General features: G+C 36.2%; 1 protein-coding gene across 1 annotated transcript in view; it reads right to left on the reverse strand.

Moving 5' to 3' along the window:
• Positions 1 to 14194, reverse strand: part of MYCBP2 (MYC binding protein 2) — a 272456-nt gene that overhangs the window by 107718 nt on the left and 150544 nt on the right. The window contains exons 37-43 of the mRNA XM_065896124.1: positions 13600 to 13778; positions 10787 to 10929; positions 9241 to 9341; positions 8327 to 8545; positions 2573 to 2798; positions 1495 to 1613; positions 767 to 854 (exon numbers count right to left, since the gene is read on the reverse strand). Of these exons, the coding sequence (XP_065752196.1) occupies positions 767 to 854; positions 1495 to 1613; positions 2573 to 2798; positions 8327 to 8545; positions 9241 to 9341; positions 10787 to 10929; positions 13600 to 13778 (1075 nt within the window). The remainder of the gene's footprint in view (positions 1 to 766; positions 855 to 1494; positions 1614 to 2572; positions 2799 to 8326; positions 8546 to 9240; positions 9342 to 10786; positions 10930 to 13599; positions 13779 to 14194) is intronic.

A 14194-nucleotide genomic window follows, 5' to 3' on the forward strand; every position in this document is an offset into this window, starting at 1 on the left:
CTCCCCCTCCTGACTTTCCATTCTCTCACCCCGCTCTAAAAGTCCTTATACTTCTCTCCTTTTACTGATATATGTATTTCTTCTTGAGTATATAAATAGCCAACAAGTTTAACCCAATGACAAATTTTAATTGCTTTCTCAGTTTCATTAAAAAATCCCACCAATATCCACTCTTCTGAGGTTTTACATCTACCTCATTGGCTGCTGCTTCAGTCTTTTCTGCAGCCTCTTCCTCCTGTTCCATCGGTCTTTGAAATTTTGACAAGTTCCAGCTTTGACCCTTGGCTATTTTCTCTTTCTCATTTGCATTCTCTTCCTAGCTCATCTTTCATATGGTTCTTTCATACGGTCTTTAAATGCCAACTACGTCCAAATGACATTTCTATTGACTTGTCCCCTGAGCTCCAGACAATAAGCATCCAATCGCCTATTTGATATGTCCACTAGGATTTCTGAGAGATATCTCAAGCTTTTGGTTTAATACTCTATTTCCAGTGCTTAACCCAGGGCCTGGCATATAGCATGTATGTACATAAGAAAGTGCTTGTATGCATATATGTGTGTGAATAAAAAAACTAGAGAGATACTCTTCAGTCTCCATTTAAAAAACCCAAACAACCAGTATATTAAGCAGTTGCTCATGAATGTATGTGACTACTGAATTCATTTTGCTAATCTGTTTTCAGAATGTTCTGTGATGAACATATTCTATTCTTAAAATTTTTTTTAAATCATAAACAAACACCGAGTACTTGACCACACTTACCAATAGGAAGTGCTAGATCCTTTTTCATCAAAGCTGCTGCACAAACCCCACCAAGATTGGCTAGTTCTTTTTCCAACTGAATGACTCCCTGGAGAATTGCAAAAACAAAATCAGATGCTTTTAAAAATGTTTGCAAGATGAAATTTTTGAAAGATGATGTGGATTATCAAAAAAAATGTGACTTGCATTCAAGTGTAATGTTTGAAACTAAAAGGAAGCATATGTTAGGAGCTAATGGTTAATTAAGAGTGTAAGAGATTTAATATTATGTCTCATGCTGGTTGTAAGTTTCAGACCTACAGGTTCATTGTCCAAAGAATTTTTCATTCATTACTTTGAAGGAACATGATCAGTCTTTCACCTTGACTTTTTTTTTATTGTATGATTTGAAACATTTAGAAGAGATACTAAGTTAGTCCCATGGTGAAATTAGGTTCTATAATTTACTTAGAAAGGTATAGCTACCAGAGCAGGTTTGGAACAGGCACAACTATACTAAGTCTTTAAAGGCTGGGTCATGTTGCACAGACTCCATTCTCTTCACATATTAAAAGTAGCAAAACCAGACCACTGCACAAAATTAAACTACAGAGTATTTTAAATTATACACTCTAGCTTAAAATAAATTTCAGACTTCTTGAATACAGAGAGCAAACACAATTTAAGTCAACAGCAGCCCTTAGAAACACAATCTTCCTTAACAGAATGAGAAGATAATTCATTCTCACCTCATCAGGTCCAGGGCTAAACTCATATCCAATTGCAAAACATTTGAAACCATAGAAAGAAGCTTTGTCATCTTTCACATAATCTGATGCAGTCTCCAGTGAAAAAAGGGCCTCATTTCCTAAGAAAAAAGCTAACATTGAGTTCAAAATCTGAAACAACTTTATCAAAATTTCCTTACTTTTATCTATCTCAAGATAGGTAGCAATACAAATCAGGTACTAAAAAAACCAAGTCCGTTTTGGGGTCCCTATATCTACTTGAACAAAGCTGTGCTTAAAAACGACAGTATAAACAATAGAACCATGCCAGTTGTTTGTTTTCTTTATGATCTAATTCTCCTTAATCACATGTTCTAAGTTAAGTTACACACAAGTGATAATTGTCAATTATCCGTCAATTACTAAGGTGACCTAGGTTAGCCTCTTCTGTTTCAGAGTGAGCAGTCCTCTCTAGGCTAAAATCTGGCTTTGTCTGATTTCTCCACAAACAAACAAGGCAGGTCAGACTAGAAGAAAGAAGTTTCTAAATTCAAATTGGGTATTAGTTTGAGAGATCACAAGAGTAGTTATGGTTAATTGGTTAAAAAAAAACAACAGACTGTAATAGCAAAAGTGCCTCCACCCACCCGGCCACATACACCCTCAAGCTCGAAAACAATAACTTCACATAACTCAGTGTGGGTTCGGTGATTCACCAGTTCTCTTGAAAGGAAGAAGTCCTTGGTAACTTCTCAAATTTTAGCACTTACTAGGAAAATAAAATACCTGATCGACTTTTTCTATAGTTTGGCCCCAACTATACAGACAGCCACTCCTCAGTATTAACTCTCTGCTTTTGTCAAGCTAATCTCTTCTCACAAGATCGTCAAAACATTCTCTTTCCTAAAACTTGGTCATGTTATGCCCCATGCCCAGAGTCTTCTTTACTACCCAACTGTAATCCAGATACAGAGCAGGTCTTGAAGAAATTCTTCTAAAAATTAAATAAACATTTTCAATGATGTATCCTTACTAAACATAATTATCATAAATGCATATAGTTTACCATATAAAACAAAAAAGAAAAAAAATAACTTACCTGGCAACACTAAAACCATGGTAGGCCACCCAGAGGATCCTGAAAATTTCTTTAATTCTATCCAGGAATTAAGATTTTCATGAACAGATGTCAATTTTGGTCCATATCCTGAATTCTGAACAGTTCTGACAGGAATCAACAAGCGGAGAACATCTTCTGACTGTGCAGTACCACACTGAGGGTCAAACTCGACTGTCATCCACCGTACACACTCTGGGAATGCCACCTGAGGTCAACAGGCAAAAAGTCACTCGGACAAGATGAATCAGATTTTAGCGTTTTGTCTAGTTTAGAAACAGGACATCATACTGTAAAGATGATGCCTTCAACATACTGTAAAATAAGTTTTAAGTAAGGAATTAAATGATCAGAAATCAAGGTATTAATGGTCAGTATCAATTGTCTCGACTCCTCACTTGAAAATTGCTTTCTATCTAATATTTGCATTAATGTTTTTAAGTACACACTGATATCATTAGAAAAACACTTACAAAGCTGCTTAATTTCCATAAACATTCAGCTATCTGACTTTCCTGTGGAAGAGTTTATATAATAAATTTTCCACTTCAGTCAGTATGCATTTAAGGAATGTAAGTCAGTAACTCACAATATAATTTGATAGGTAAAATATAAGGATACATTGATGGAAATTAATAAATCATTAACATGTAAGGTTTTAGTCACTTTTAGGTTATCTACCATTCATAGTATCCATTACAAGTGTTTCTTTTCATTAACAAAAAAACTTTGTAACTTCATATATTATGAGAATAAATATAAATACACACACACTTATACACTTGATAAAAGCCTAGATTTTTATATTTTCCTAGCCTGAAATTTTACTGTATATATGAGATTATGATGGCACATAATTATATATATTTTTAAGGCCACTTTTAAGCTTCTGTCACCATTATGGTAGAAGGAATGCTGTAATGGTAGTCAAATTACAGTTAAGTAGGACCATGTCAAGTAGTAAACTATGAACTGGTTGTAGGACATGATATAAACCTTAAGGAATTTCCTAAATATTATATTAATCTAAAAAAAATTACCTCGGAAGATGGCAAATATTTTTAGTAGAGGATTTTTTACAATCTCTATTTAAATAAAAAGCTAAACTTTATTCATAATAACATAAACATAAATTAAAACTAAACTGAGACACCATTTTCCCACCATTCCTTCCATTATATTGGCAAAAGGCCCAAAATTTAACAACAAATTCTTTTGGGGAGGCTGAGAGAAAACAAGCATTCTCATACATTGTTGGTGGGACACAAAAAGATATAACTTCTGTGACTTCCCTCGTGGCGCAGTGTGTGGGACTCCACACTCCCAGTGCAGGGGGCCCAGGGTTCGATCCCTGGTCAGGGAGCTGGATCCAGCATGCATGCTGCAACTAGGAGTTTGCATGCCACAACTAAGGAGCCTGCCTGCTGCAACTAGGACCCCGAGCAACCAAATAAATAAACAAAATATTAAAAAAAAAAAAGAGACATATGTAGGTCCCTTCTATGGAAGGGAACTGTCAACATCTAGCAAAGCTACATATGCATTCACCCTCTGAATCAGCAATCCCAGATCTATTGAGCACAAGGCTCCTCATTCTATATTTGTTTAACTCAGCCATCCCACTTCTAGGAGTTTACTTTGAAGAAATGCTTCTAACAATACGGAAACAAAAAAACAAACAAAAAACTCTAAACACAGGCACAAAGTTATTCATTGCAAAAAAATGAAAACACCCCAGATGCTCACACACATAAGATTGGCTGAATAAACTATGAGAGATCTTTACAGTGGAGAACTATGAGGCTGTAAAAAAGGAATGAGGATGGTCTCTGTAAATGGATATGGAGAGATTTCTATACACAGTGTTAAATTTAAAAAGCAAAGTACGAAGTAGTATACATAGTGTGTTACCTTTTAAAAATAAAGATGGAAAATAATACTACAACTAAATCAATCTATCTATCGTTCTGATTTTTTCCAAAAAAGAATGCAGGAAGGATACACCAGGATACTTACTGGAGTAAGTGAGAAGCAGAGAAGGAAAAAGACTTATAATTCTGTGTATGTTATTTTGTATAATTTTATTTCTGGAGGCATATTAATATTTCACGTATTTTTAAAGTAAAATTAAATCAACTGGGATAGGAATAAGACTCATAAAAATTAAGTACAAATAAAAAAATAAGCCTAACTTTACATTAAACTGATCATTTACCCACTTACACATATACATAAAATGAACTACCCCAAGCAACTTCTGAATGAAGTACTTTGATTATCCTAATGTCAGTGGGATTAACAAAAGACAAAATTTTTGCAAAGAAACTGTTAATTTTATATAGTATTCAATATTTTTATTATTCACAGTGGCATACGTAAATGAAAAGGGTATAAAGAAAAGACCTCAGTGGTGTTGACTAGAACTAAGAAGAGTGCTCAAAATCTGATGAAAACACAGAAAAAGGACACAGAATCCAGCTTGAACAGATTTTCCCAGGACAAATCAATTAAAATTTGAGCATCAAACTGAATGACAGCAAAGGATTATAACACTGAGCAAAAAAGAGAATCTTTGAGTCCATATTGATATAAACACATAAAATAAATAGATAAATAAATTTTTAAAGGGAAAGGGATGGGAAAATTCTCCTTTACAACAGAACACCAGCTGGGAGGAATAATAGAATTAGAAAGCCACCGTCTTTATAGTAATGAATGATTTGGGTAAGAATAACCAATGGATACTAAAATTTGTTGAAAGACCGTATTTTTTTTTTTTTTTTTTTTTTTTCCGGTACACGGGCCTCTTACTGTTGTGGCCTCTCCCGTTGCTCCGGACGCGCAGGCTCAGCGGCCATGGCTCACGGGCCCAGCCACTCCGCGGCATGTGGGTTCCTCCCGGACCAGGGCACGAACCCACGTCCCCTGCATCGGCAGGCGGACTCCCAACCACTGCGCCACCAGGGAAGCCCGAGACAGTATTTTTTACACAGTCTCTAACCCATAGATATCTACCCAGAGACACTTTCAAAGGGAAAAAAAGATTTTTTTTGGTGGAGCTATCAACTTAATCAAGTGACTAAGTACTTCCTGATGGGATGCACTGAGGAGAACAGGACATCGCTTACGTGGTGTTGCCACCCAAAACGCACAACGTGAATCTAATCATTAAAAAACAATCAATTACATCTAAATTAAAAGGATATTTTTACAAAACCACTGATTGTGTTCTTCAAAAATGCCAATGTCATAAAAGATGAAGGAAGACTGAGGAACTACTGTAGATTAAAAGAGATCAAAGAGGCCTAACAACTAAATGCAATATTTGAACCCGATAGGGTCCTGGTCGGGGTTTAAAAAGATTCTGTGAACACCATTGTTGGGAAAAAAGGCAAAATGTTTAGCTTACAACATGATATACTACTACTCTTTATTGTGGTAATAACCCTGTTCCAATGTTAAATTTCCTAAATTCGATTGGTACATTAGGGTTATACAGAAAACTTAACTGTTCTTAGGAACAAGGTGAGGGGTCATGATGTTTGCAACCTGCTCTTAAATGGTCTGACAATAATAAATATAGATAAATAAAACAATCATGGCAAAATGTTAACTAATGAAGCCAAGTGAAGGGCATATGGGGGTGTTCACTGCACAAATCTTATTACTTTTTTATACAGGTTTGAAATTCTTCAAAATAAAAAGTTGAAAAACATGAGGAATGAATACACACACACACACATCTGCATCTGTATTTGTGTGTCTATGCTTACAGTAAAAGAAATAATGGAAGGCTAAACTGTAAAATTATAATAATATGAAATGTTACCTGAGAAGAAGACATGACAGGGAAGAAGGGAGCAGAATGAGGGGACAGAGATAAAAGCTAGATTTCTTTGAATACACTTTGTTTTACAGATTTGACTTAAAACTATGTAACTGAACTATTATCAAACAAAACTTAAAAAGCAATTCCTAAAAATCTAGAATAAAATAAAATAAATGATCCAATTAGCAGCATAATCACAGAGAGAGGGATTATTCCAATTTACTTTAAAACACAGTAGTTGACCATACCCACTTACTTTGAAAACATGGTCATTTCTCTGTACTTCCTAGTTGGGAATATGCCCAAAAGACAAAACACACACACACACACACACACACACACACACACACACACACACACACAAAGAGTGAATGAATAATTAAGTGATTTTCTAATTCTAACATTCCCAGTGCCATCGAGAACAGGAACTTTTGGTTTATGAGAAAGGAGATTCAGATGTAACATCCTGTGGTCCTTATTTTGAATGAGTATCAACAGTACAAACTCATGAGGTATTTTATCTTTAAAAAAATATGTATACACATAGACATGTCTGTTCATAAATACACCCACATACATAAATATATATACAAATAATATATGCCTGTGTATATAAATACGTGTGTGTTTACGTGTGAGTGTATGTACTAGTTCTATACACTATAAATATCTAGAAACAGTGACAACCCAGGAGAAATGAGCATTCCCAGTGCCATATTTTGGCTTTTAAAGACTCATTACCATTTAAAGGAATCACAGCACTTTGAAAAAATGGTGGGTTTCAGATTTGAGGCGAGAAATGTGTAAGCTCTTATAACGTCTTATACCAGAGCCTGTTAACATCTTATAACATCTTACACCAGTGAGTGAGCATGTTATGAATGACTACAAGGGGTGTGTCTAAAGGACTCAGGAGTCAAGCTGAAGAGGATCCTATCAAAAAAACACATGATCCAGTTTCTTAAATAAAATTCAAGGAAACAAAAAAGAGAGAGATGGAGGGGGATCAACAGATTAAAAGAGACTTAAGAGACATAACCAATCACAATGTATGAATCTTATTTGGATTCTAATTCAAACAGCTTAAAATGTGCACATTTGATAACCTAAAGGAATTATTCGTTCTTTTAAGTGTGATAATAACATGGTTATTTTTTACAGGCCCTTACATTTTGAGATACATAATGAAAAATCCATGAATGTGAAAGGGACAAAGAGGGTGAGGAATAAATGAAAGAGGTCTGACCAAGAGTTGATAACAGCTGAATCTGGGATGATGGAGAAAAGGGGTAAACTGTACTAGGCTGACCTTTCATATGTTTACCATATTCTACAATAAAAAGCTGAATATTTTACAAGCACATAAAACTTAAACTTATAATTAATTTAAGTGGACAAATTTTCTTGCTCTCCCTTAATTTAAGTGATACAATTTAGAAAGCAAGGAATAGGATTTTGGATACTCTATAATAACAACATTATACTTATAAATATTTTATACGTACATTTTAACATTATGTATAGTATTTTAAATCCTACACTGGGTATGTAAATTTTTAGAGCTCAGTCTGTGGTACAAATAATATCAGTTCAAAAAAAGTGGTTTTTAAATTTTAATGCTGATATCCACTATTACAATATATAACTGGCAGTTGAGCATTACACATGCCCTGTACTTACAAAAAGGTACGAGAACAACTTTCCTAAGCCCTATAAAACTATACTCTTTAACAGTAAAGACTGTCTTAAACCCTGGTGTGTATTTGACAGTGTCTAACCACCTGCTGATTCTCTTTATTTACATATAGAAGTTATACTTGAACAGAGACCAAGTATCCTTTGAGATATCAGTATAGAACATCAAATCAAGTTTTAAGTTTAAACTATCCCTAGGAACTGGTGCCCACCTTGTAGTGCATCACACATGCAGGCTTATAAGGGTGCTCGCTCTCTATGACAGCATAGTGATTAGAGGTTGTACAGGCAGAGAGGCCTTGTTCAGGCTGGTTTCCTGTGGTGCTATCTGTTGACTGATTAGGATTGAATGCAGGGGGTGCATACTTCTGATTCAGAATGGCAACTGAAGGAAGCAACTGTTGGACAAGGCCAAAGACTTCTACAGCCACCTAGTATAAAAAAAAAATGATTAAATGAGATAAGTGTGAAAGTTGCTTTAAAAAGATTAATTACTATAATTGTTGGTTATACTTATTAATCGGAATTTCTATTTAGAGTTTCTTCTAGCTAAGTTTTCATTCAAAGAGAAATCTGTTCTATGGAAAGAAAAAAAAAGACTTATCTTAAATTTATCTTAGATGTTACATATAGTCTAGTCCATATTTGTAAACCCTTCTGCCTTTTTGGGACCTGCAGTAAACTAGGTTTTACTCAAATTTAATTATGCCAAAGAATCAGTAGTTTATAATTTCTTCCATGTCTTGAATATTTCACAATTTTACAACACTCCTATCCTTTAACATTGTTATTTTTATTCAAAATGGAGATTTGGCATCGACATTATAACTTTTAAAGATCTCAGTGAATTTAAGCTTTCCTTACATATCATATTCTAAAATATATTTCCTATTCCCAAGTTCTTCAAATGTAAAGCCAATTAAGTAAGCATGGTAATCCAGTAAACAATACTAAGATCAGAGAATTAGTTATTTAACTAATAACTTCTACCATTTACATGTCTACCTGCTTGTTACCTGTAACCCAGATGCCTCAAATATTGAAGTATTTTTAAAGGAAAGATATAAAGTCTAAATAAAATTATAGTTACAAAAAAGATTCAAAGTTAGAGAATTAAATCACACACCTTGGGAATAGCAGCAGCTACTGGTCCTATGTAGGCTATAATAAGGGGAAGCAGCATGGAAAACAGACTGGAAGAGCTAAGCAGTTCTGGAATGTCATCAGCTAAAAAAGGCATTAAAACTATAGTTAGAAGGTAACTTCATTGTAATGTATATATGCTGTACTAAGCCTGTATTCTAGTAAAATTATACTTGACATTGATTGAGTGCTTATAAAGGACCTGGCACTACTCTGAGGGCTTTACATACATTATCTCAATTAATCCTTACAATAAGGTACTTTTATTATCGCCCCTTTTAGAAGTGGAAACCAAGGCACACGGTGTTTAAGTATATTATCCAAAATCATACACCTGTAAAATGACAGAGCCAGAATTAGAACTTAGGGTAACGGTCATGATTTTAAACCACTAATCTTGGTGCAACACATAGCTATATTTCTGTCATTAGGCAAACCACATAATCTTTGTGTGCAGGTTACTCATCTGTAAGACAGGATAACAATACTTCCCTCACTGGATATTGTGATGATCCAGTGAGTTAATACATGTAAAATGCTTAGAACAATGCCTGCACATATTAAGTACTCCAAAACTGTTTGCTGTTATTAGCTATATTGCCTTCTATTTTTTCCAAGGAAAAAGCACTTCGCTGATGAACATTTTAATTATTTCTCCATGAACATGGTGCTGGGAAGATAAGTTGAATCTACGTTATGAAGACCTTTATATTGAAGGCCAATTACTTCCAAATACTTGTTTCTAGATCTGCTGTTGCATCAGAGTAGGCTGGGCAATAGTTTCTTAGTTCAGCCTAAACCCCTAGTTTGGATGGACCAAATATTCTTTATTTTCAGCAAGCTTCTCAGGTGATTCTGATGTGCAACTACATTTAGGAACAAATGTTATAGCTAACAGTAATGTTTTTGTAAATGTAACTCTGCTGCCAGTGTGGAAGATGACTAGATAACTAGATGGGGAGTTGGGGAAAGGTGGCAGGGAGATTATTAGGATGTTTTCAACCCATGAAAAAGAGGACATGTGCTTGAACCATGGCAACTTGAACTGTGGGAGAACAGATAGAGAGGAGAATACAAACTGGAGAACTTCCAGTGGAAGAATTTACAGAACTCAAATGAGACAAGTGAATCTGGGGAGATGTTTGGGATTACCCAGACCTTTGGATGAATGGTGATACTATTGCTAGAAATAGAACACAGAGAAAGAAAAACAGGTCTAAAGGAGAAAACGAAATGTTTTTTTGACTACTGAAAGAAGCAAAGACTCAGTTTAACCAAGAGTTTTTCTCTTAATGGGCTAACTAAGAAAACTACAGTGTAAAATCATTACTTCTGAACATTCTAAAAAATTCTGCATTGGTGTATGGAGTATGGCTGATCCCAAATTAATGTACGTATATGTGTAGATCTATAATGAATAAAACCTTCTGGGATTCTACAAGATGGTTCTTCTTCAGTAGCTCTCTGCACAAGCTGGGGAATAAAGAATCTAAAATATGACTATTAAGGAAGTAAAAGAGAAGTCTTACCATCCACGGCAAGAGCTCTGTGCAAGAGGTCTTTTGCAGCTCGAACAACAGTGCTTACCACAGAGAGAGCTCTGCTACAATTTTTATCTTCTTCATTGGCTTTACTCAGAAGTTGAGATTGTAAATCTCCATCGAATTCACTCCTATAACATAAGTAACACATGAGATCATTTTCCATGGTGGGTAAAACACGATCTAACTCTAGGAATCATATCTGGATCACAGCTCATTTAAGTTAAAAAAGTTCCAGTTAAAAAAAGTAAATATAGAGCTATATAGTTTTAAGGAGTAATAGGGCTTCAAAGAAAAATAAAGCCAGATAAGGGCACAAAGTTATTTTAAATAAGATCATGATGGAACTGCTATTTAAACAAGGGCCTGAATTGTGTTAAAAAAGATCTGAGCTGAGAGAAGAGTATTCAGGCAAAAAGAACAGTAAGATAAAAGTTCAGACAGGAACAAGATGGGTGAGTTCAAGGAATAGAATGAAGACAGAATGAAGACAGAACCCCTCTTGTGAGTTCCTTGAACTGGAATGAAAGGAGAAAGAGTGTGTGCGACTAGAATGAAAGGGGAGAGAGTGAAGGGTGACAGGTGGGCAAGGTAAATAGGAGTCAGATCACATGAGGTTTAAACACCACAGTAAAGACTTTACATTTTATCCTGGAACAGGAAGGGGAAGCTATGAGGGGAATGTGAGCAAGGGCAGAACTTGATATGATTTACATTTCTCTAAGGTCACTCTGGCTGTGCGGTGGAGGACAGACTGTAAGAGAGCAGCAGTGAAAGGAGGGAGACTTGTTTGGAAGCTATTTCCTCTAAGATCCAGTTCTCCAGGTAGCTACCCAGGTTGGCGTGATGGTTTGGGCTAGACTGTTAATTATGGGAGCGGTAGAAAAGGTCAGATGTAGGACATTTAAAAAGTACGGCTGCCAAGACTTACTGACGTAAAGTATGAGGGAAAGAGGGATGTCAAGAATGCCCCCAAGGTGTTTGCTGTACCTGTACCTGTGGGTGGGGAGGAGGACTGTGGACGAGTACCACTAAGACGTATATTAGCCAACCATAAAGAGGACGTGTGTGTGGTACAGTGGTTAAAGGTAGGTCATCTGGAGTCCAATTTCCTGCCAGGACCATAATTTACCATAATTTACTATGAGTGAGACTTCAGGCAGGTTGTGGAGCCGCTCCAGGCCTCAGGTTCCCTCATCTGTAAAGGAGGGATAGGAAACTGCCCACCTCACAGGGGTTCCTGTGAGGACTGACTGAGCTAAGACAAGGAATGCCCTCAGAGCACTGCGTGGTATAAAGGAAGTGCTCAGTACATAGGAACTCTCATCACCATCTCCACTACTATCACTCAGATGAAGATATCAGAGGGACCTGGATATTCATTCCAGGGCTCAGAGGAGATGGAAGCTAGAGATATAAACTTGGGAGCCATCAGAGTAGCATGGTTTTAATGGTCAAGTGATTTTAATCTTTTAAAATTTAATTAATTAAAATTTAAAGCTGGGCTTCCCTGGTGGCGCAGTGGTTGAGAGTCCGCCTGCCGATGCAGGGGACACGGGTTCGTGCCCCGGTCTGGGAAGATCCCACATGCCGTGGAGCGGCTGGGCCCGTGAGCCACGACCACTGAGCCCGCGCGTCCGGAGCCTGTGCTCCGCAATGGGAGTGGCCACAACAGTGAGAGGCCCGCGTACCACAAAAAAAAAAAAAAAAAATTAAAGCTGAAGATATTTAAACCTTGGTGGAAAATATCAAAAACACTGTATTTTGTGTAAGATATAAAGTCTGGACAGCAGATGCTTTTAAGGGGCTCTCTAGCTTTTCGAAACATATAACTCTTCTTTTGTGTCTGATATGGCTTCCAATCTACTTTTTGAGAAAGCAAATAATGTACTGTTTACTGTGGGGCTGTGTAACAGAAAAGGTTTTTCATTAGGGTAAAAAGATTAGAAAGCTTTTGTATCTCAGCAGCAACATGCCACTATGTAGCTATTTAATGCCTACTATTTCTATTCTATTTTACATGGAGAAAGAAAGCAGATCATCTACATCTAGGGAAAAACATTTTGTGCCTAGGCAGTGTCCTCTTGACTGTTTATGAAGGAAACGGAGGAAGCAGTAAGCCTCTGAAAGTGATATGCAACTTCAGTGATTTGATGTCAAGTCAGGTTGAGGACCAATGTGGTGAATGGTACTCACTACTACCTACGATTCCAGCTAAGTTGCTAAAAGAAAAATTCAGACCTCAGTGAGAAATGTATACTTAAAAGCATTTTTTTAACTCAAAATTGTTGTAATTCTTTGTTTTCCACTGTTTACCTAAGGAATGGCTTTAGTTAAAAATATTAGAAACACATCATTATATATTCTAGGGATCCAAGGACTAGATTCACAGACACCAAAATATTTTGCAGACTGGATAACCGGTTCAAGGTAACAACAATACTTTGGTAGAGATGATTTGATCATTAACTTTTGGTATTTAAAAAAAATGAATAAATTCCATTAAAATTAGAAAATGCAGACCACAAAACTATAAGAGTGACAACAAACACATATGCCCAAGCACATATGCCCAGTATATAAACATTTCAATGATATTAAAGAAATGACAAAGAACATTTTAAAGTAAACATTGAATTTACATATGAAAATGAGATCTTTTTATACAAATTAGCAAGTGCAGTGAAGATACGCTGTATAATACAGTTATCACTGCCCGTTTAGCGTTTTGTACCTGGGTAGTAAATTGCACATGTTCTACCACTGCAGAATAGCTCCCTGATCTCTATACACACACCTACCTGTAGTAGAGGATCTGTGGAATCTGTCCTCTGGTTTGATTTGTGCCATTACTACTCAAGCTGCACGTGCTGAATGTAAACGTCACGCCATCAGGGCACTGAACCGTGGTCATTCCTCCATCTCCGTTTGCTGTGCGGCTTCCATAGTTCCTCAAGCGCACAGCATATTTAACATTTTCCTTCATGATAAAGATGTAAGGCATATTTATATTTATTCATAATATACAGAGGATATATAAAACGAGCTCTAGCAGCAAACTGGGCAAATACAGTTGAGCCTTGAGCATCAGAGGTTTCAACTGCCTGGGTTTACTTACACGGGATTTTTTCCAACAGTAGATATTACGGTACTACCCGACCCGAGGTTGGATGAATCCACACATGTGGAACCAGTATAGGGAGGTATAAAAAGGGCTGACTATAAGGTATACTTGGATTTTCCACTGTGAGGAGGGTCAGCACCCCTAACCCCCACGTTGTTCCGGGGTCAACTGTATAATGAATCTATTATATTTATAGACAATTTGGTTAAATGAGTTTTTTTAACGAATCAAACAGGGTGATAACTAACACTTATTGATGTTTATTATTTAAC

The sequence above is a fragment of the Phocoena phocoena genome, chromosome 18 (assembly GCF_963924675.1).
Source record: "Phocoena phocoena chromosome 18, mPhoPho1.1, whole genome shotgun sequence".
Classification (NCBI taxonomy): Eukaryota; Metazoa; Chordata; class Mammalia; order Artiodactyla; family Phocoenidae; genus Phocoena; species Phocoena phocoena.